General features: G+C 40.7%; 1 protein-coding gene across 11 annotated transcripts in view; it reads right to left on the bottom strand.

Moving 5' to 3' along the window:
- MYBPC1 (myosin binding protein C1) overlaps positions 1-19,706 on the bottom strand; it is a 91,688-nt gene extending 71,982 nt beyond the window's left edge. For 4 of the 11 annotated variants that reach the window (XM_059681861.1, XM_059681852.1, XM_059681862.1 and 1 more), the window contains exon 1: positions 19,478-19,704. In XM_059681861.1, coding sequence (XP_059537844.1) covers positions 19,478-19,550 — 73 coding nt within the window. In that variant the 5' untranslated portion in view covers positions 19,551-19,704. Of the gene's footprint in view, positions 1-19,477 lie in introns of all 11 variants that reach the window. The other 7 variants (XM_059681856.1, XM_059681859.1, XM_059681860.1 and 4 more) reach the window with 3 other exon arrangements.
- Positions 19,707-23,522: the final 3,816 nt, after the last annotated feature.

Consider the following 23,522-nt stretch of genomic DNA (forward strand, 5'->3'; position numbering starts at 1 on the left):
GGGCCAGATCTTATGGCAACAGAAAACCAGAAAGGAGAGATGCAGGGCTGCCAGGATGTAGCAACGTCTTCTTCCATCACTAATTTTTTTGGGGCCGGGTTTAAACTCCAATCAAAATTAAAAAATGATTTTCATTCAGATGATCATATAAATATATTACTATTTAGTAATAAGGTAGGGAAAATGACTAAATGGAAAAAAACATACATATAACCCCAACCAATTTGGCTCAGTGGATAGAGCATCGGTGTACAGACTAAAAGATCCCCAGTTCGATTCCGGTCAAGGGCATGTACCTTGGTTGCAGGCTCCTCACTGGCCCGGGCCCTGGTCGGGGTGGGTGCAGGAGGCAACCAATCTTATGTGTTTCTCTCACATCAGCGTTTCTCTCTGTCTTTCCCTCTCTCTTCCTCTCTCTCTAAAAATCAAACAAACAAAAAAACCACACATGTAACCTTTCAGATTAGCAGACGATAACATGACAGGATGTAATGTGGTTTAAAGATACAGTGAAAGACACGTGTTCCCTAGATGGCCTCTTTCTTCGCCACATCATGGAAAGGATCTTTAGTGCCATTGGCAACTAGAAGACAAAGCCCAGAGTCAAAGCATTTTATTTTCAGAGTTCTGAGTGCAGAGGTGGAAATCTAATGTTGAGCTCTCAGCTTTGGGTGAGCTGATTCAGCACATGGATATCAGAATACTGAGAGCCAGAGCCCATTTCTTTGACATGCTATCTCTGTTGCCCATTGCCTGAGGACCTCTTCCTGGCTCTCTCTGCAGACAAGTTTCTCCTCCCTCCAGTCTCTTAAAAAATTTTTTTTTTGTTTATTTCAGAGAGGAAGAGAGAGGGAAAGATAGAAACATCAGTGATGAGAGAGAATTATTGATCAGTTGCCTCCTGCACGCCCCCTAACTGGTTATCGAGCCTGCAACCTGGGCATGTACCCTGACTGGGAATCTAACCATGACCTTGTGGTTCATAAGTCAATGCTCAACCACTGAGCCACACCAACTGGGCTCCCTTCAGTCTCTTTTCCCCACAGCTGCAGGGATTACTTAGGCCAAACTGGATTTCATCCTGTTATTCTACACGAGAGGGTCCTGTTACCTATTTGGTTAGGTCTAGGGCTAGGCCCTTGAGGTTAGCATTCAAAGCCACTGTCAGCGGCCACTTCCTCCCTCTCCCTCCGGGCGGCTCCTCTGTTCTAGAGCTGGTGTCTCTCTTCACCTTCTGACCTTTCAGTGATGATCTTCTTCCCAACAGACCTTTTGTGTTTTTCTCTTTGTGGGATTGTGTCAGATAGACTTAGGTTTTTAAATCCTGACTCTACACCCTATTAGTTGTGTGACCTGGGCAATTCCTTAATCTCTATCAGCTTGGTGTCTCCATCTGTGAAATAAGAATAATAAGAAAAATTACCTCCTAGGGCACAAATCCTATTTAAAATGCTCAGTAAAGTTCCTGGCATATAGATAGAGCTCTATAATTTACAGCAATAATTATTACCACTATTGTCTGATAGTAATCTTGATTTGTCATTTTGACATTTCTCGTAGGACACTCAGAGCTAATTATTACATTCTGTCCCTCTCCCTATTTTCTCAGAGCTAATTATTCCATTCTGTTCCTCTCCCTTATTTTCTTGGCATTCTAGACCACATCATAATACATTCTTTATTCATTAACTAGAGGCCCGGTGCATGAAATTTGTGCACGAGGGAGGGGATCCCCTCAGCCCAGCCTGTACTCTCTCCAATCCAGGACCCCATCGGGGGATGTACGACTGTCAGGGATCAGGCCTACACCAGCAGTCCAACATCCCTCTCACAATCCGGGACCACTGGCTCCTAACTGCTCACCTGCCTGCCTACCTGATCACCCCTAACCGCCTCTGCCTGCCAGCCTGATTGCCCTTAACTGCTCCCCCTGCTGCCTGGTTATGCCTAACTGCCCCCCCCCTGCCAGTCTGGTCACCCCCTACTGCCTCCTCTGCTGGCCTGATCACCCCTAACTGCCCCCTCTGTCAGCCTGGTTGCCCCTAACTGCCCCCCGCTGCTGGCTTGGTCGCCCCTAATTGCCCCCCCTGCCAGCCTGGTCGCCCCATGCAGCCTGCTGTTTGGTCATTGTGTGAAGGTGTCCCACCAATTTGCATATTCCTCTATTATTAGTATAGGTTATTTTTCATTAATCTTCAGTTGTCTTTGTATATTTATGTTTCTTTTCCCTCACAACAAAATCAGAACAGGGATCTTTCATTTTTTTCTTTTTTCCCTGGTACCTCATTTTACTGCCAAAAACACATTAAGTGTGCAGTAAATTGATTTAAAAAAACTTAAGAAGGGCTTCTTTGGTGATTGCACATAAACTATCAAATTGGCCGTACTTTCTCAGCATCTATGTAAACAAAGGCCTATTTTGTAAGGGAAACTGTAGTTACTTAAAATCCTGTTTTGGAAGTAAGGCCAAGGGTGAATTCTAATCAAATAAATAAAAGTAAATTGTCTTGGACACTGAAACTGTAAATGTTCCCTGAATATGAGTTCTCCATTTCCACTGTGTCTGAATGCCCCAAATCAAAACAAAGTAAGAATTTAAAGGGCTTAATTCAACTTCTGAGAAATCCACATAGCATGGGTCATTACCGGAGAGTCAGAACAACAGAAACATAGGATATAAATGCTGGTACATTTTTAGAAAGGTTGCAGGAAGGAAAAACAGAAAAATGCAGCTTACCTGGTGGGTAGGCAGAGCTAGAACTTCTCCTTCTTAAAACCATAGAAACTCCATTACTTTACAGCAGTGAAGGAATAAATAAAGCACAACCACTTTTTGGCACCCCCCATACGTAGGACCTAGTGTATATTAATTCTTATCATCTTTACAACTTTATGAAGTCAGTGCTATAATTACCCCCACTTTGCAGATAGGAACTGAGGCCATAAGCGTCTATAGACACAAGCGGCGGGCCTTCCCCACATGGTCACATGTGTCTATAAAAAAAAAAAAAATGTTTTCTCTAAGTGGCAGCTCTGACCAACTTTAAAATCATTTTTCGTAAGAATTTTCAGCTGAAAATATTCAAGAACACCCGAATTGTAATATATCTATTTTTATAATATTCATTGCAAATTGTTTTTTTTAATTAAATTCAAAAAATCGTGGCGTGTGGGGATGGTTTCCGTTTTGGACGCTTGGCAGTTATTATTGTCATGGCCACACAGCCTCATGTGGATGTTGCCTTGTCTGGAGGAGTAGAGCGTGCCTTAATTTCCTCTCCTATGCAATGGAAATAATAGCAGAAATTATCTCAAGGGTTGTTGGCAGCAATGAGTGAGTTCCTGCGGGGGCAGGAAACATGGTACACCCTGCATAGGTTTTATCCCTTCTTGGTTATCATCATCATCATTATCAGAATTTTACTCGAACACATGTTGTCTTTCCACACATGCCACCTGCTAGGGATTGGCTTTATTTCGAGGTCTGTGGGCTGCGTCATGTTCTAGAACACGTCTGAAATTGGGGTGGGAGGGGAGGAAGCATCTGGGAACCGAACAGAGGACTCTCACTCTCCTACTATAAAATGGTAATAATTGATTTTGATGACATTTACATGCATTATGTAGAGTGTGCACAATGTAGATAACTCTATCAATCAATCCTGGTGGGACAGAAAAGATAAGAAAATGAACTCTCAATAGTTTTCAGTGCATTTGAAACAAAGAATATCAGCTGTCTTAAACCTGGAGAGATGGGGAAACAGAAGTAGCGAAGGCCAAGTGGCACATGACTTAGATTGAACACAAACTATTGCAGGTAAGTCACATCTGTGTCTCTGACTTTGTCCATAGCTTTGCCCACTCCTCTAATAATCATGTGCATGTTCCCAAAATTCATTGGCTGTCTCTATAACAATAATTCATTCACAGCAATTTCCACAGGATCCCACTGAATAGGGGCTGTAGGAAGAGGAACCCATGCAACTGGAATTCATTGAGCTCCCATATGAATTTAATAAGAACAGCGGTGCTTATAAATGAGGCTAAGATGAGATGCCAGGGTTTAAGAAGCTCACAGGTAAATGAACTGCCCTTTCTACCAATTTACTCACTGGACCGAATATTTCGAGGTAGCTTGCTCTCTCAAAATATTCAAAACTCACCACCTCCAGGCCCCTCTAATGCTTTTGAAACTGCAGTGTGCAGACAGATCATCTATAGGGATTTGGTCAAGTGCAGATTCTGACTCTGGGTTCAAGATTCTGTATTTCTAACAGGCTCTCAGGTGATGCTCGTGCTGCTGGTCCCTGACACACACTTGGAGTGACAGGCTCAGACCCTGCCTTGAATTTCACCAAGTCCCCTCCATTTCAAATGCCATCGTGAATGCGAAGGGTTTACAGTAAGTGGAGAGCTTTCTTCTCTCTTTGATCACAAGCTTCTTGAGGACAAGGCCTGTCTCCTCCTCCTTTTCAAAGTCTGCACAGCAGCTGCTCCATAAATATAGTTGACTGGCAGCCTGTTCCTACCCGCACAAAAGGCCCTTCCCCTCACTGCCAGGAAATGAAGAACTGGCCTCTGGCACTCTACGGGCAACTTTCTTCGTCTGTCTTACCCACAGGGAACACTATGTCTCCCATTGGTGACCCTCCCGCTGGCTGTATGCTCACAAGCATTCACCCAACCCCATCATTCATATTTCTTACTGTCAACACCTCTTCCATTTCTTAACAAGGGCAGGAGAGCAATTAGGACTAGAGTTTTGGCCATCAATGACAGCATACCCCTTGCCTTTCTAAGGAATCCCCCCTTTCAAAATCTGGGCTGCATTTCTTAGCAAAAAGCCCCCCAGACAAACATGGACAAGCCTGCCACCTCCGCTGTCAACTAGCTTAGCCTTGCTGTGACTATCGGAAGGCTCCGGGCCTTGGGAAGCTCTTGAGCACTTCCTCTTAAGGTTTAGAGCAAATGGGTATTTATTCCGGTGAAGTTCTACTACAGCTCTGCTTTTTCAAAAGCCAAAGGGCAAATTCCATGCAACTTCTCTGCTAGGTGAGAAATGTGGCTCTTTGCCTCCCTCCCATCATCTCATCGTCTCAGTTAGAAAGCAGACCAACAGGATGGACTAAAGAGGCAGGAATATATAAGTTGCTGTTTTTATTTTATTTTTTTTAATATATCTTTTTACTGATTTCAGAGAGAAGAAGGGAAACATCAATGATGAGAGGAACATCAATGATCGGTTGCCTCCTGCATGCCCCACACACTGGGGATTGAGCCCGCAACATGGGCATGTGCCCTGACCAGGAATCGAACTGTGACCTCCTGGTTCATAGGTCAAAGCTCAACCACTGAGCCACGCCAGCCAGGCTGTAAGTTGCTGTTTTTAAACTTTTCTTTCTTTCTTTTTAACAAAAAGAAGAAACCAGACACTCTAAAAAATTAAGCCCAAGGAAATATTTTAATGGACAATGTGAAAATGAATTGGATTCTGAACCAGCAAGTCAAGCGAGCTCCTTCCCCCTTTGGCAAGCGCGGCTGCTCTTTGATCCTGTCTGGTTCACAGATATAGACTTTCCCTCTGCAACACTGAAATGCTTTCAAAGGGCTCGAGCTATTTATGGTGGATTTTTCCTATGACCACCTACTGTAAAAAGCACAGGTATGCCACCAATGGCAGGCCCGTACAGCGAGTGCCAGGGCATTCTAATTGATGGGCACTGGTGGCAGCTATTAAATAGACAGCCCACATGTGGCCTCCGTGCTGCTGCTGAAAGGCTAGGAACCCAGGAACTCCATTACTGGCCTCCCTTTCTGCTTCCAATGATCAAGGGATCCATGGTCAGTAAATTAAAGGGGGGAAATTTTAAGTCTTAAGAGGCATTGACTTGCCTCTCCATATGTAAGTGTCTCTACACCAAAATGATGTAAACAACCCAGCTCTCCTCTTCCCATGGGCTCACTGGCTCAAATACATTGCCTGACCTCCTTAAAAATATTTTATGGGACCTCATACGCAATTTAATTTAGCTTTTTGAAAGCATGAAGGGCACAATTGCATCATATAATATGCTATGTTGGCATAGAAAAGACAGGAAGAACCTATAACAACAGTCATTTATCCTTGAGTGGCAGGATTCTAGGTCTTTTTTGTGGTTTTCTTTTTGTCACTTTTTTTGTTAAAATAAACATGCTAAACATGGTAACTTGGGGTGCAGGAAAATATTGTATGCTATCCTAATTATTATTCTTATTCTTAAAGTGAAATTCTCGGTTTGAAATAAAATATGTGAATGCCTTCTGTGTTGCAAACATTATGATGAATAAGGCTCTGTCTGGCCAACTCCTGTTCTGTCACTCTTGGTAGTATAGGAAGTTATCTTTCTTTTAGAGTAAATATGTCATAAACACTGGCAGGTGCATCCCCTGCTGATAGTGGGGTCTGCACTCTGTACAAGTAGCAGTCTGGACTACCTATGCCTTGACAACAGAACAGCAGTGAATGTATTAATATAAAATATTGTTCAGCCCAGTTGGCATGGTTTAGTGCAGCCGTGGGCAAACTACGGCCCGCGGGCCGGATCCAGCCTGTTTGAAATGAATAAAACGAAAAAAGAAAAAAAAGACCGTACCCTTTTATGTAATGATTTTTACTTTGAATTTATATTAGTTCACACAAACACTCCATCCATGCTTTTGTTCCGGCTCTCCGGTCCAGTTTAAGAACCCATTGTGGCCCTCGAGTCAAAAAGTTTGCCCAACCCTGGTTTAGTGACTGAGTGTTGACCTATAAACCAGGAGATCACAGTTCGATTCCTGGTCAGGGCACATGCCTGGTTTGCATCAATCCCCAGAGTATGGGGTGTGCAGGAGGCAGCTGACCTATGATTCTCTCTCATCATTGATGTTTCTATCTCTCTCCCCTCTCCTTTCCTCTCTGAAATCAATATATATATATATATATATATATATATATATATATATATATATATATATATATTTTAAATAAAATATTGTTCATGGGGGTGGCCATCACTCTTAGAGAAGTTTTGATTATATACATCATAAGTGTCACCAAAACAATCAGCAAACACAAACAACAGTACATTTCTACTGCCTTATGCATCAGTGATATAGATTTTGGGAATAAATTATTGTTTAATCTAATGTTTTTATAGTTTTGTGCTTACTTTGTCTCCTGTTCTATTCATTTTGACATTTTACACCTTGACATTTAAGGGAATTACAGATTTTTAGAGGCAATTCTATATTGATTCATAACAGTGATTCTCTAAGTGTGGTCTGGCATCCCCAAGAGTCCCCGAAACCCTTTGGGGACCCCATGAGGACAAAACTATTTTTTAAAATAATGCTAAGACATTATTTGTCCTTTTCACTCACAATCTCATATATGCAGTAACCTTTTCATAGAATCTATGTGTGAAGACAGGATTCTCTAACAGCTAATAGAAGTTGTGCTGTGTATTCTTGTGTTGTAAAATTGTTATCAATTTAAATTCCTAGTACAGTAAATATTGATAGATATAATGAGCAAAATAAATGTTTTTTCATTTCCTTATTAATTATCTATAATAATAAAAGCATAATAAACTAATTAGATTGGATGTCCTTCCAGACAAAGCCGGTGCTGTGAGGGAAGCCTGGGTCCTGGGTGACAGAGGGAAGCCGGTGCCAACAGCTGGGGGAAGGAAGGCCTACCCTTGCATGAATTTTGTGCACCAGGCCTCTAGTCTATATATATAAAAGTCTAATATGCTAAGTGTCCTTCCTTCCGTCTGATGGGTTGCTAGGAGGCACACTGACCACCAGGGGGCAGACGCTCAACGCAGGACCTGCTGAGCTGCAGTGACTTGGCAATGGTGGTTCTTGGGTGAAACCAAAGAGGAAGGAGCCTGATTCCTCACAGGGCCACGCAATTCCACCTTAGGCCATGGGTTATGTTGTTGCTGGGGCACTGTCGGCCCTGAATCTGGTTTACTGCGCACTTGAGTTTGTGCTTCACACCCTGTAGGACAGCAACTTTGCAGAATGCCCTCTTGCACTCTGGGACCCTTGGGGGATGTCGGAGAGCCAGTTTCGGCCCGATCCTCACAGGCCAGGCTGAGGGACCTCGCCTGCCAGAGGGACCCCTGCTCACTTCATAGGTGCCTTTCAAGCCACGGAGCCACCCAGGTGCTGCCGGCCAGGAAGGGACCGTGTGAGGTTGGCTCCAGGGCATGTCCGGCCCTTCTCGCCCAGTCCCACCCTGCCGGCCACCTTCTAATTAATTTCCTTTTAATGTGCATGAATCCATGCACCAGGTCACTAGTTATAAATAATATAAAAGTGGACCTGAAACCAAAAAGTTTAAGAAATGTTTAGAATTTATTGCAAATCTTCTTAAAAAGTATTTTGTATGTGTGCTTTTCTCTTTCTTTTAAATAAACATGTCATATGGCTCATTTAGGAATAATCTGTAGCCTTGATTAATAAAACAAATAAAGCAGTCAAAGTTATAAATTGATTTGGGGGTAATAACCACTTTCCTAGGGCAATGATAGAGACAAAAGGTCAATGTTGTCTAGTACCACCTCTCTCAGAACTCAGCTATCTAGCAACCTCACTTACTCAGACAACAGCTGCTGAGCAGCAAATTAAAAGGGTCTCCCAAGGGCAAAATGGATTTGTCTCAAGCTCCTCAAGCCCCTCAAGCTCTGAGCACTAAGAGCTCAAGTGCTTTACTGACAAGAGAAGCCCCTGACCCAGGTCCTCAGTTGGTCTAGGAACTGGGAGGGACCAGGGTGAGGCAGGCCAGGTGCCCAGGGACTAACTTGTAAGGAGGCACCCACTCACAGGCACTGACACTGCTCTGGCACAACCCTGAGAGTGAGGGCCTCCTTAAATGTGCTGTGTTAGGTACCCTGCAGACACTCCCTAGTGAGGCCCTACTCAACCAGATCAGTGACCTGGTCTGAGGTCCAGAGCAAACAACAAAGGGAAGACAAGGGCAGCTTCACATACTGACTGACAGAAGTAACAAAAGAAGACAGCAGCCTCCCAGCAAAGGATGAGACAGGAAATCTATGAAAAATTGGACACAAGTTCTAAATACAAATAACATTAGCCTATTTAATACAAAAGCAAATAGTTTGGGCTCTCAGGGTTTCACGTGGTACAATAACATACCTATAATTTAAGACAAAGTTAAATTATATCCATTGCACTTTGTTTTTAAGAGCAAGGAGGAATTGCCCTGGCTGGTGTGCTCAGTGGTTACAGCATCAGCCTGCGCACTGAATGATCATGGGTTTGATTTCTGGGTGACAGGTTCAATCCCCAGCGACCAATCAATGTGTCTCTCTCACATCGATGTCTCTCTCTCTCCCCCACACCACTCCTTCCCTCCCTTCCTCTCTCCCTAAAAAGCAATGAGAAAAACATCCTCAGGTTGAGGATAAAAAGAAGAAAAAAAAGGCGAGGAGTAATATATTACATTTTAGGCATGTCTCTATCCAAATTGTTTGAAATAATAAGATTCAAGAATAAAAACCCGTAGCTACCCAGAGAATCCAGCTATTCAGAATGATTCAATCAATTTAATCTGTATTCATTTACTGTGCCTGCGTTTTGCCAAAGACGATATTCTAAGGTTCTGAATAGAGTCACTTAATTGTGCATCAAGTATGTAAAATTTCAGTGGCTCATTATTCAGTTTGATGGACGTTCACTGAATCCACAGGATTTACTTTCCCCCTCTCCTAGTCAGCTTGTTCTTAAGTCTTTCTAATTAGGAATGTTTCAACTCAAGATGTCATTCTACACAGGAAGAGGATTACAAGGTGGTTAGTATTACATTGCAACAGATAGCTTCTCACTATAAACATGGGGCTGGGTGAAATAAGACCTTCTGCTAAGATCTGGTGACTTGTCTCTTTACCCCCATTCTCACATGCTTTAAAGGAAGAATCGAATGGCGGTTGAATGGCAGAATGGTGTGGGGAAACCTTTACTCAAATGGAAGAAGTTTAAAAACTTTGCACAGGTCCAAAGAAAATTATTGCCAAAGTGATTTGAATTGTTAACAATTTCCTCATTTAATCCCTTCTTATGCCTTCCCCGGGGGTCTGTTCCTCGGAGGACCATCACCACAATCACATCGCTCTTAGGTGGTTATAGGGTTATCAGATAATTCCTTAAAGGCCTTGCCCAAGGCATACTGGGCCTCACATTGAGTAACGTTTTAAAAATAGAGGAAGAACAGTGCCAATGCCAGGTGGGGTCATAAAAATAAAATTCCACAGCAGTAAACACAGCAGCACTCAATCAATCACCCACCGCATCCACATGTGATCGAGGAGCGTTCTTTATGTGGTTATCACAGAAATACTCAGACCCCACCTGCAAAAAGCAGCCCCGGTGGCGAGAGAAGTCTTAATGTCCAACAAACCCAGATACAGTGGCAGATCCAGTGACATGGCCAACTGTACAGGGTGACTCCTTCACCTCCGTGGGAAAGGCCGTGCCCCACAACGTTGTCACCTTTTGTCTAACTGGAGACCCCAGCTGGACACGACACATTTCACGTAACACAACAGAGCTTCCGGGAGCACAGAACTCTTATTTGATCCCGGGGTAAATGCTAAGATGCTTCACCCCAAGTTAAAAAAAAAAAAAAAAGCTTATGATGGTGCCAATGATGGCTACGATAATAACAACAGCTCTTTTGTAATGTATTATGGATATTAACACAAGGTACGGAAGTGAAATATCCTCAAAATTTATATTAAATGTGGCATTTAACACCTTTAGCAGACAAGATTTCTAAGTTTGCTGCAGTTCTTATTATGTGCTAAGTCCTGTTCTGAGCTTTTTACCTGACCTATTTAATTCTTACAAAGATCCAATGAGTTAGGTACTATTATCATTCTCATCTACAGATGAGGTATCTAAGTACTTGGTACGACTGTACTTTGTACTGTCTAGAATATTCTATTAATAAATAGTATAATTTTTTCATAGCACTATGTTTAATAATTAATATTATTTATTTAATATGCATAAGAAAGCCAAAATACTATATGCAAAATACTACATGCAAAACAACTCTAAAGAGATCAAACTTAAAAATGAGAAATTAAAATGTAGTTATACACATGGACAAATTTTTAGTTATAAGCAGAAAATTCTGTCTCAAGATATATACAGTTTTATAGAAGGCAGAAACTATTACTTAATACAAGCAAAGAATTCCTGAGACATTTTAAAAAAGATTTGATGCTATTTAGAGGAAGAATTAGATGATTTTGGAGAAAATTTTTTTAGCCCAGGTTCTTGTAAATGTCTAATGTACAAGACAAAAAATTAATAAGACCAAATGATAAAATCTAACATCTGACATATTATTAGACGTAATTTTATTAAATATGATTTATTGATTAAGAGAGAGAGGGAAAGGAGAGGGAGAGATAGAAACATTGATTAGCATAAGCCTCCTGCACACCCGCTACTGGGGATTGAACCTGTAACCTGGGCATGTGCCCTGACTGCGAATCAAACCGGCAACCTTTTGGTGCATGGGGCGATAATCAACTGAGCCACAGCGGCCAGGCATATTAGACATAATTTTACATATTATATTGATGTACCAACGAGGCCCATAAAAAGATTCCTAAGAGAGTATGAAAGGGCAAAAATCTTATCAAGGTGGGTTTCAGACCTGAAAGACATAATGAAAGCAATATTGCAGGTAGTTTTTTGGGAACTCCTTTTATTTTTTATTTTTTAATATATTTTCATTGATCTCAGAGAGGAAGGGAGGGGGGAGAGAGATAGAACATCAATGATAAGAGGGAATCATCAATTGGCTGCCTCCTGCCCACCCCACACGAGGGACTGAGTCTGCAACCCCGGCATGTGCCCTGGCCGGGAATCAAACCATGACCTCCTGGTTCATAAGTCAATGCTCAATCACTGAGCGATGCCGGCCGGGCATTTGTGAACTCATTTTAGAGAGAGAAATAGGCATGTGAATAAATGATCCTGGTGTTTCTCTTTGCCAAATCAACCACTTCACACCCCAATCTGATGGAATCCATATAAAATCTGATGGAAATGGGTATAAAAACACGGGAATAACCTGCCCCATGAATGGAAACATCCTGAAATGTTGTTTGTTGTGTGTTTTTGTGACTGTCCAAAATGAATGCCCTCTTTGTAAATTATAACTGGGCATATCCATGCAAAAGAGACGTGGTTCAATTTTTAGTTATAAGCAGAAAATATCACTACTAGGCTGTCCTTGTAAAAAAGATCTGGGGACAGAAGCCCTGTTTGCTCTGGTGATGAGACAATTTGCATACACATAAGAAATTAAATGATAGCCCTAGCTGGTTTGGCTCAGTCGAAAGAGCATTGGCCTGTGGACTGAAGGGTCCCAGGTTCGATTCTGGTCAAGGGCATGTACCTTGGTTGCAGGCATATCCCCAGTAAGGGGGTGTGCAGGAGGCAGCTTATCGATGTTTCTCTCTCATCGATGTCTCTAACTCTCTATCCCTCTTTCCCTTCCTCTCTGTAAAAAAAATCAATAAAATAAAAAGAAATAAAAAATAAAGAGTATCATCTTCACCATGCTAAAAAAAAAAAGAAATTAAATCATAAAGTTTCTTTTTCAGTTTTGTATTTCTTAAATATTATGCTTTCAAATGTTAGGAAACTGCTCTTGCATGAACAATAGCTACTTCATGGTGACCCTCACTCAGAACACTATAATTCAGTAACTACGATTCTGTGCATTTGAGTTTCCCTAGACACAATACGCTAAACCAACCAAGAACTCCTGCAGAAAAGAAATCTGTTCCCATAGCAAATGGATATAAAGTAAAAACAAAGAAAGAAGACATGGTCATCTCCCCGCAGCTAAACATGGAATGAAAAGTTTTCTGCTTCTCTTCTTATTGCTAGAGCTTTAATCCTGTGCTTTATTATCTAACACACCCAAGCATGTCTAGGGATGAGGTCTAGAATTACTACAGAAGACACAGGCTGCCAAGAGTATTTTGTGTCTCTTAATATAGGTTTCATAGACTAATTAAGGGAGGGTGCATACAAAAATAGCAATTATTAACAATAATAAAAATTCTCTGTGTGTTTATAAAGAGCCTGCAAATAAATTTTAAATTTAAAAAATCACAAGAAATTTAAGCAAAAATAACAAAAAAGCTTTCTAGGGCTATAAAAACAATAGCACTTATTTCCTTTCATAGCAGCCTCTTCCCACAACTCTCTGAAATTTAAAAAAGCATCTATTTGTTTACAGAAGTATTGCAAAAACATCATTTTATATTCACTCAAGTTTGAAAGTGACCATTTAATTTTGTGGCCTGTCATGTTTGTGTGTGTGTGTGTGTGTGTGTTTTATTTTGTTTTTTTAGAGACCTCAGTCTGGGTAGTTTATTCCAATATTCATGTCAGATTCAGAGACTTTGCAATTGGTATAAATAAGAAAACTCTGTGAATTGTGTGTCCAGAGGAGTCTGAAATAAAATGTTTCACCCTAACTGGTTTGGCTAGGGGGTGTGCAGGAGGCAGCTGATCGATGTTTCTCTCTCATTGATGTTTCTAACTCTCTATCCCTCTCTCTTCCTCTCTGAAAATAAATAAATAAATAAATAAATAAATAAATAAATAAATAAATAAATAAATAAAATATATTTAAAAATAATAATAAATAAATAGAAAATGTTTCACCCTAGCCGGTTTGGCTCAGTGGATAGAGCTTCGCCCCGCAGACTGAAGGGTACCGGGTTCGATTCCGGTCAAGGGCACATACCTCAGTTGCAGGCTCCACCCCAGCCCTGGTAGGGGCGCATGCAGGAGGCAACCAATTGATGTTTCTCACATTGATGTTTTTCTCTGTCTCTTGCCCTCCCTTCCACTCTCTCTAAAAATTAATGGAAAAATATCCTTGGGAGAAAATTAACAACAAAAAATAATACTAAAAATAAATTTTAAAAAAATGTTTCATGGACAAAATAAAATGAGACATTGAGAGAACAAAAGATTGTAAGTACCACACTTTTCCCTTTCTCTTGGGTCCCTCAAACCTACCACAGGCCAGAGGGCCAACCCTCAATCTCTGTTCATTTCAGGAACTTTCTTACCCCAACTTTGCTGCTATTTGAAAGGTCTGGGGAGACTTCTTCTGACTTACTGGATGAGAAGCAAGGATACAATTTGTTTTCCCAAGTTTTTTTAAAGTGATATATTTAGGGCGCTTGAGAGGAAAGAATTGGCCAGTCCTTTATTTATCTTCCTAACAGGTGCAATCCGCACAGCCATAAAATCAGGCTACTGAAAAAGAATGATTTTGCCAAGTATTAAGTCTCTCTAGCGTGCATTTGCCCCAGAGTATGCCTTCTTAAAACAGATAGCTCAAACCTATACATACCTCTTCAGTACAGCATAGCAACATTTTTTCAGGGGGAAACATATAGTAGCATTCATTCATTCATACAACTTCTTTATTCCTCCTCCAAATCTTTCACTTGGCCTAAATAAACCATTCGAAGTAGAAGAATAGTTGCCCTTCATTAAATACCTCCTCCCTCTTCCCCTGTTCTTTCCCTTACTTCCTACAAATGAAATTTTTCCCAATTTGAAGGAAAGGTGATATTTTATATATAAGATGAGGGTATTTTTCCCACTGCTTTTCAGAGAGTGAAAAGGAAGGAAGAAGGGAGAGAGATACACAGAGGACAGAGAGAGAGACACACACACACATTGATTGATTGCCTCTCGCACTCACCCCAACCCAGGCTGGGGATCGAACCTGCAATCCAATACGTTGCCCTTGACCGGGAATCAAACCTGAAACCCTTCACCGTGCACAGGCTGATGCTCTATCCACTAAGCCCCGCCAGCCAGGGAATAAGATGACTTTTCCAAAGATTAATTTGTTTTGGTGTTTGAAATAAGCCATCTGATCTCATGCAGGTAGATTTTCTGTCATCAGGCTTCCTTTTTCTGATGATGATTAAGCCTTGAGCCATGCTAAGAAATAGGCAAGAGGTAACGAATGAGGCTCTACATTGAGATAGTTGGGGGGCTTAGCAGAACTTTAAAATATAGCAAAATCTCTAGGGAACCAAGAAAGAAAGATATAGCAAACGAAAAAGTCTTATAGACTTAAAAAGAAGAAAGAAAGAAAGCTATTCTGCATTACCATGTCCCCACCTATTTCTACTGAAAAGGGCCAAGATAGATTAGCTAGATAGATAGATATTGCATGATGATATAGCAAAAGAATCTAGCAACAATACCATGCCTTTGATTCTCAGAGTTATCAGAATGGGAACCTTAAAATTATGGTCATAAACAGAGTGATGTTTTTCTGTATGTTTGAGTTTTCAAGAAGAGATCTCACATGGCTGATGAAGGAATGACAATGACTCCCCTAAGGTTTTTGAATGTTACACAAGCACCATAACAAGAACTTTGCCTTTTTCCTGCAAGTTAAGTACCTAAAACATAAAAGGACCTGATATATCATGTAACAAAAAGTGAAATTTGTGTTGAAGCCTCAACTTGGTGCTTTAGAAGAGCGTTTTTCTAGTAACTTTAGGTTCTGACAGTAAACAGTTGTCTAAGTATGGTAGGGAACTGCTTTATGGTTTTAATTATCACAAACTACAGAGATACCATTCTGAAGAGTCATTGGGTGGGGGGGCGGTTAAGAGTCATTTGTAGCATCTTAAAACTATTAGAGAGTCTACCACGGAAGAAAGGCTTTTGGAATTGTCTAATTTTGTGTTGATAAAAATACTTTTTGACAGGAAAAAGGAGAAGTTTCCAGCGAAAGGTTATTTTTTAAAAAAATCAACCCCGGAGCAATTAGTGAGGGCTTTTAAAATAGAGGCCATATTGAATATCTCTCTCAAGTCCCAGCAACTGACTCCTAGTAACTGCCCAATTAATGGTTGATGCACGAATGAATGTATGCAAAGCATTCCCACAAATCTCGAGCTTTTTTTCACATCCTCTCTCACTATTAGAATAGGATAACTTAAAATTACTAGGCATCAGGCTCTGCATGAATCCAAACTATAAGATCTAGAACTGGTGGTACAAATAATCCAGTTCTCCACAGGATAAATACACAATTTATAGTGGTGGAGAGAAGGAGTAGGAAGTGGCTGCTCCTTAAAAATAATACTGTCTTCCTCCAAAAGGGGTTAGTGAGTCATCTAGAATCTTTTCAAGGGTCTAAACAAGGCCCATTAACTAATCACTTCCATTCCTTCTTGAGGCCCAAAGTTACACCTGTACTTCTTCCTCCTTAAAAGATCCAGCTCTCCCAAGACCCAACGCGAAGTTCCCAGAATTAGGCCACTGAAGGTTGGGAGGCAGTTGAGAGATACATCATTTGCAGCTTCAGGTGCTGAAAACTCAGCCTCTTCCAAAGAGTTGCCAGGTCCTCTTGGATCCTAAGAGGGCCAAACAGCCCATGTCTTCGATCAAGAGTGACAGCAAGTGGTCATGTCCTTCCTGGGTATGGTTGTCTGGGCTGGGGAAGAGGTAATAAGACCTGCAGGGGCTGGAGGAACCTGTCCCTTGGGTGGTTTGAAATGACTCTGAAGAGTTGGTTTGGAGGCAAGTGTTATTCTTTTTTAAAAATATATTTTATTGATTTTTTTTACAGAGAGGAAGGGAGAGGGATAGAGAGTTAGAAACATCGATGAAAGAGAAACATTGATCAGCTGCCTCCTGCACACTCCCCACTGGGTATATGCCCGCAACCAAGGTACATGCCCTTGACTGAAATCGAACCTGGGACCTTCAGTCTGCAGGCCAACGCTCTATCCACTGAGCCAGACCAGTCAGGGCAAGTTTTATTCTTGAGGCTATCTTTCAGAGGGATGTTTACATGGAATAAAACGAACCCCAGTAAAAGTGAAATCAGCCGAAACCGGTTTGGCTCAGTGGATAGAGCGTCGGCCTGCGGACTGAAAGGTCCCAGGTTCGATTCCGGTCAAGGGCATGTACCTGGGTTGCGGGCATATCCCCTGTAGGAGATGTGCAGGAGGCAGCTGATCAATGTTTCTCTCTCATCGATGTTTCTGACTCTCTATCTCTCTCCCTTCCTCTCTGTAAAAAATCAATAAAATATATTTTAAAAAAAAAAGTGAAATCAGTTAGGAAAAGGTACAAGAACCAGAATAGTCCTAACTCTTCTGGATGAAAATAATAGTAAAATGCACGCATATCACCAGGAAAACTCTTCAAGGTGCAGTTTCTTTAAGAATCAGTTCTAGACTGAAGGATGTCAGAGGGGAAGGGAGTTGGGAGGGTCTGGGTAAAAGAAGGTGTAGGGATTAGCCACAGAACAGATTATGCATAGCCCATGGACACAGACAAGTGTGGTAAAGGTCAGGGGAGGGGTGAGGCAGGAGCTGGGTGGAAGTAGGCCAAGAGGGGAAAAAATGGGGAACATCTGTAATAGTGTTAATAATAAAAACTACATTCATGCCAAAAAAAAAAAAAGAATCAATCCTGCTGGTAATGATACAAATGCAAAAAATCCCTGTAATTCCTCAAAAGATTTTAAATACATCAGTAACCCTCTCTTTATCTCTACTCCCTATCACCTAAATTTAAACCAACCAAAGAATCTATGAGTAATTTAAACTAACCAAAGAATCTATGAGTATAAAATTACTGTCCTGGGTCGGGGACTCCTACACAGAATATCAACGGTACTTCTATAGCAAAAGAAGATCATGAGGACTTTGGTATCTGTGTTACTTTAGTAAAAATATACATTTTGGGGGGGTGGGGAGCTGAAGTTAAAGATATAGTTTCCTCTTTGTAGCTCTAAAATTTCATTGTCTCTAAAAGTAGAATGGATCAGATTGAGTTGGCAGACAAAGTGTAAGTTTAGCAAACAGAATAATTTTAATTAGCTTTATAGGCGCTATCGCCTGTCATCTTTTTTTTTTTTCTTCTTTAGTAGTTTCTCAGCCATTTTCAAGTGGGCTTCATGCACATTCATCCACTTAGTGTGGGTTAGTTAAAACAATATTCTGTCCTCAGTCAGAAAACATAGAATGCATTTCATCCACATAAGCCTTGAAGAGGCTAGTCAAGTGACAGATCAAATAAAAAGGACACTTAATACGCATGTAAATCATTTGCATTACAAATAAGACACTTTAGCAGGGGTTGGACTCCCTGCCCGATAGTCAGGATTAAGTTCCCATATTAATGCATGCATTTGGTGTGGCTATTTCGGGTGGAAGACTTCATCCATCAATGCTCCCCCAGCAAGAAAAGCCAACCTGTAAGCTGATCACCACAGCCTGTCAACACTGGTTACTAATTCCATAAAGAAAATATATTTCAAAGACTTTTGGTAATTTGGTTCAATGTCTAGCATCTTTCTCAAGGTTCTTCACAATAGCGGTTAAAAGTAGTTTTAAGAATTAAAGATGAAAACACTAAATGCTATTTTTTTTGCTCTTTGCTAATCTTTTTTTCAGCTTTTATTTGCAAAAGTCAAAAATAAAAATTCAATGAGCGCTCAGGAAGGCTCATATGAATGAAATAATATTTTATCAGATGTTTCCATTAAAAACTAAACTAAATGTACTTGTGCCGTTAATTTGTGCTTTCCGTTAAGTCATTTTAAAAATTTCTAATTCCAATTTATTTATGTTACTAATTAGTAGTTAATCTTGATTGTTTTATAGAAAGGAGAAGCGTTTCTTCTAATGAAGAATAGTTTCATGCTTTCAGTTTAATTATTTTTGAAAGGCTACATATTATGAAATTACCTACAATAAGACTCATTAAAAACACAACCCATCAGTCATATTCAAACTTTGTCTCTTGCAGGTGTTAGATTTTCTTCCCATGCAAGAATTTAATGAATGAAGCTCCAAGTGCACGAAAAGCAAAAAATGCCTGCATCTGTCCATTCTAAGAAGTTTGCCAGTTGATAAAAACAACCAATCTGGAAATAGTGCCACCAATTCTTTTTTGAAATCTTGATCAAATCTATTAACCATTTTTTTTTAAAGTTTATTCCAAGCTCCTCTCCACACACACAATTTGCAAATACATGATGAAAATTTTGTGATTCAACCTATGAAAATACACTTGAAAAATGCAACTGGCTCACCACAAGCAACTAACATCCTCAAGTTACATGTAAAGGATCCCTTGTCATTGTATGATAAAATTACAATTTGAAACTTTCAGTCACTATTCCTTCACAAACTATCATTGTCAGATATTTTCAGATTGGTATACTCTTCCTATATCTTTCCTCTGGTCTTTTTATCCTCAAGGGTCTTTTCCTGAAAGCACAGCGATTCTATTATTTTATAGTCTATTTAAGAAATTGGATTTGTTTAAAAATTACTACCAAAATGAACTCACTCTATTAAAAAGTACAGCAAAAAGGTTTATGGATGAGTCTTACCCTCTTTCTTAGCAGGTTCTGGGACAGGTTCTGGGACAGGTTCTGGGACAGGTTCTGGGACAGGTTCAGGCATGGCTGCAGTAAAGTGTTATTCTCCAAAGAATTTGCTCCCCTCCAGTAAGAGATGACAGAAACCCCACGAGCAGTTGACAGATGGTGCAGGTCAGTGTGACAAGCAGTTGGGGAGAAACCCAGTGCTTTTGTACTGCCTCTGAACTTCAGTCATGTGGCACCGCCCCTTCTTCAGCACAAGGATGCTGGAACTTGACAGCGAGGAGGACCTTTCTCACATCTGTTGTCTGTACTCTGCGCTCTCGCCTATTGGAAGGAATCTCCTGTCCATCTCATGTGGCTGATGAGAACACCTCTACTTTCTAAATTCAGCTGCAGCCTCGTGCTCCTTCTTACTCTCTCTCTCTCTCTCTCTCTCTCTCTCTCTCTCTCTCTCTTTTTTCTGTCTAATGAAAGCCTGTCTCAACTCAGGAGTGCAAAAAAGTTTGCCAAATGATAAAAAATTAAATTAAATTAAAAATTAGAATATGTGAATCCAACATGTATCTTAATTTTTACTAAGGGTATAAAGAAAAAAAATCTCTGAATTAAGATGATAATTTTATGTTCCCATTAGATTTTTATTTTTCTCAGTTCTTAATTATTAGATTTAATTTTTTTCTTATTTATTTTTTTGAGAGTGAGAAAGAAGAAGAAGAAGAGAGAGAGAAAAGAGAAAGAGAGAGAGAGGCACCAATTTTTTGTTCCACTTATTTATGCATTCATTGGTTGATCCTTATATGTGCCCTGACCAGGGATTGAACCCACAACTTTGGCGTATCAGGACAATGCTCTAACCAACTGAGCTACTCAGCCAGGGCCATTAATAATATATTAAAGTTAATTTGAAAAGCCAAATTTCTCTGTTGAATATCTTCTCTCATTTAATCCTCTAAGAATAGCAAAGGTTTCTATTAAGGAATACTTAGACTTTATATTTTCTCAAGAAACATCTTTTAAAACATTACAGGGCAATATAAAAGAATGAAGGAATGATACATGGTGCCACATGGATGAAGCTTGAGGACACGGTACCAAGTGAAAGAAGGAAGACACAAAAGACCACCTACCATACAGTTCCATTTATGTGAAATGTCCAGGGTGCTCAGAAAGTTGATTAGTGGTTGCCAGTGGCTGGGTGGAGGCGGAATTAGAAGTGACTACTAATGGATCTGGAGATACTTTTAGGGATGATGAAAATGTTCTGGGATTAGATCATGGTGATGATTGTACAACTTGGTGAATATATTAAAAACCACTGAATTGTACATTTCAAAATTTACGGGGGCCTGGCTGACCTGGGTTAGTGGTTGAGCGTAGACCTATGAACCAGGAGGTCACAGTTTGATTCCCCGTCAGGGCATATGCCCAGGAATATACAGGAGGCAGCCAATCGATGATTCTGTCTCATCACTGATGTTTCTATCTTCCGCACTGAAATCAAGAAAAACATATTAAAAATAATAAATAAGTAAAAAATAAAAATAAATGGGGCAAAGTCAGACAGACCAGTAGCCATTGTTTTGTTTCAAGAGAGCAGACAGACACAGGAATCTAACTTAAGATATTGGTAGACTATCAGATTTGGCCACTTTCTCTCAAAGTCTCCGAGAACTTCATGGAGAACTATGAACTGCCAAGTGGTCAAACTAAAAAAGACACCTTACTTTCTTTATCCACATTCATGGCACCTCAAAGACCAGAACTAAAATTAGTTTATATATGAAAAGACTCCTTGAGTGCCTTTATTGCCATGTGTTTTCAAGATCACTCTCAAGAGACTTTGATTGATTTGTAGGGAACCAGCCACCCTGTCTCATTTAATTTCCCTTGTGGCTGAGAGCGCAGCTGGTCAGACTTAGCTCTACCAAACTCTGTGCCAAGCTAACTTTTCATATAAGGATGGAAACTCAACTTAGAACTCAATAGCATCATGCTTTAGCTATGTGGGGGGCGGGGGAGGAGAGCAGTCGGGAAGGTCAATGACCACTTTCTACAAAGAAAGCCTTTTCTCAACCACGTAGTGCCACTGATCCCATTGTTTTGCTTTTAAAATTATTTCCTTGCTTTTAGATGCTAAACATCAGCCAGAAAACAGCATATTATATAATACAAAGTTAGATGTGCCTTGAAAAGAACAAAACCAAACATTCCCCCTCTCTCCCTTCCACCCCCCCTCCCCCGACCCCCAGTATACCATGAGAGTATCAATTAACACATGAAATAAACTAAAGAAGGTAGAATCTGAAGTCAGACTTTTGGGTTCTATTTCTGGACCATCATTGATTAGCTGAGTTACTCTAAGAAAGATAAGGAGCCTTTCTGGGCCTCAGTTTCCTTTTGTGTAAATGGGGGGGCATATAAAAATTACCTTTGGCCCTAGCCAGTTTGGCTCAATGGATAGAGCGTCAGCCTGCGGATTGAAGGGTCACAGGTTTGATTCTGGTCAAGGGCACATACCTCGGTTGCAGGCTCCCAGCCCTGGTCAGGGGCATGTGGGAGGAAACCAAATGATGTGTCTCTCTCACATCAGTGTTTCTCTCTGTCTCTCCCTCTCCCTTCTATTCTAAAAATCAATGGAAAAAATATCCTCAGGTGAGGATAAAAAAAAAAGCTTAAAAATATTTGACCTCTGCAGCCAATCAATGATTCTCTCTCATTATCGATGCCTCTATCTCTGTCTCCCTCTCTCTTCCTTTCTGAAATCAATAAAAAACATATATATTTTAAATGACCCCTGAAGATCCTTCTAGATTTAACATAGCGATTCTACATGGGTACGCCTGAAAAGGAATAATTTCTTCAGCATTCCCATAGCACTGAACACCACATATGAAAGGACATAAGGACTGAGTGTCACATTGCAGAAGAACGTTTACAGTGATGGGCAGATTTCACGCATGCCACAGAAGAGGTGCCATGCCATCATTGGCCTCTGCAGAAACTCAGTTGGGTTTTTAATACACTGATCATTTTACTGAAGTGAACAAGTGCCAGGAAATACTGAAACCCATGAAGAAAATATGTTATGGCCTAGGGAACTTTTTGCTAAAAAGACAAAACTGCTCTAACCTATTTGGCCCAGTGGATAGAGCATTGGCCCAAGGACTGAAGGGTCCTGGGTTTGATTCTGGTCAAGGGCACGTACCTAGGTTGCAGGCTCAATCCCTGATCCCAGTCGGGGCATGTGTGAGAGGCAACCAACCCATGTGTCTCTCTCGCATCCGTGTGTTTCTCTCTGTCTCTCCCCTTCTCTTCCACTCTCTCTAAGAATCAATGGAAAAATATCGTCAGCTGAGGATTAACAACAACAAAAAGGCAAAATCTAATTGGAAGTATGAACAAATTCTAGGAAAATGATTGTAGAGTGTATTAATGGGTAAAGTAAAATTTTTAATCAGGGTATTACGTCGACATGAGTAATTTTTCAGGATTGTATTGTTTTAGGAGCACATAAACCCGATTTCAGATCTTACACATCCATCTGGAAGGTTGAAGACGTTTTATCTCCAAAATGACTCTCAGGCAGTGGGAAAAATGGTCAACAGGGCTCTTCTTTTTTTCCTATTTTTAAATGCTTTATTGTCCCCCACCTCCCGTGGTGTTCTTTAGGATTAGAGTTGGCCGAATATTGCATGAACCCACAGAATAACAGCTAAATCAAGATAGTAGTCTTTCTTGATCACATAAAGGAAATCCAAAAGTAACTCGTCTAATCATTATAGTGGGTCCACAATGCCATCAGAAATCCACGTTCCGCCAAAACCGGTTTGGTTCAGTGGATAGAGCGTCGCCCTGCGGACTGAGGGGTCCCGGGTTCGATCCCGGTCAGGGGCAAGTGCCTGGGTGCGGGCGCATCCCCAGTGGGGGATGTGCAGGAGGCAGCTGATCGATGTTTCTAACTCTCTATCTCTCTCCCTTCCTCTCTGTGGAAAATCAATAAAATATATTTAAAAAAAAAAAAAGAAATCCACGTTCCTCCTTCCTGCTCTAC

Source organism: Myotis daubentonii, chromosome 2 (assembly GCF_963259705.1).
Source record: "Myotis daubentonii chromosome 2, mMyoDau2.1, whole genome shotgun sequence".
Lineage (NCBI taxonomy): Eukaryota > Metazoa > Chordata > Mammalia > Chiroptera > Vespertilionidae > Myotis > Myotis daubentonii.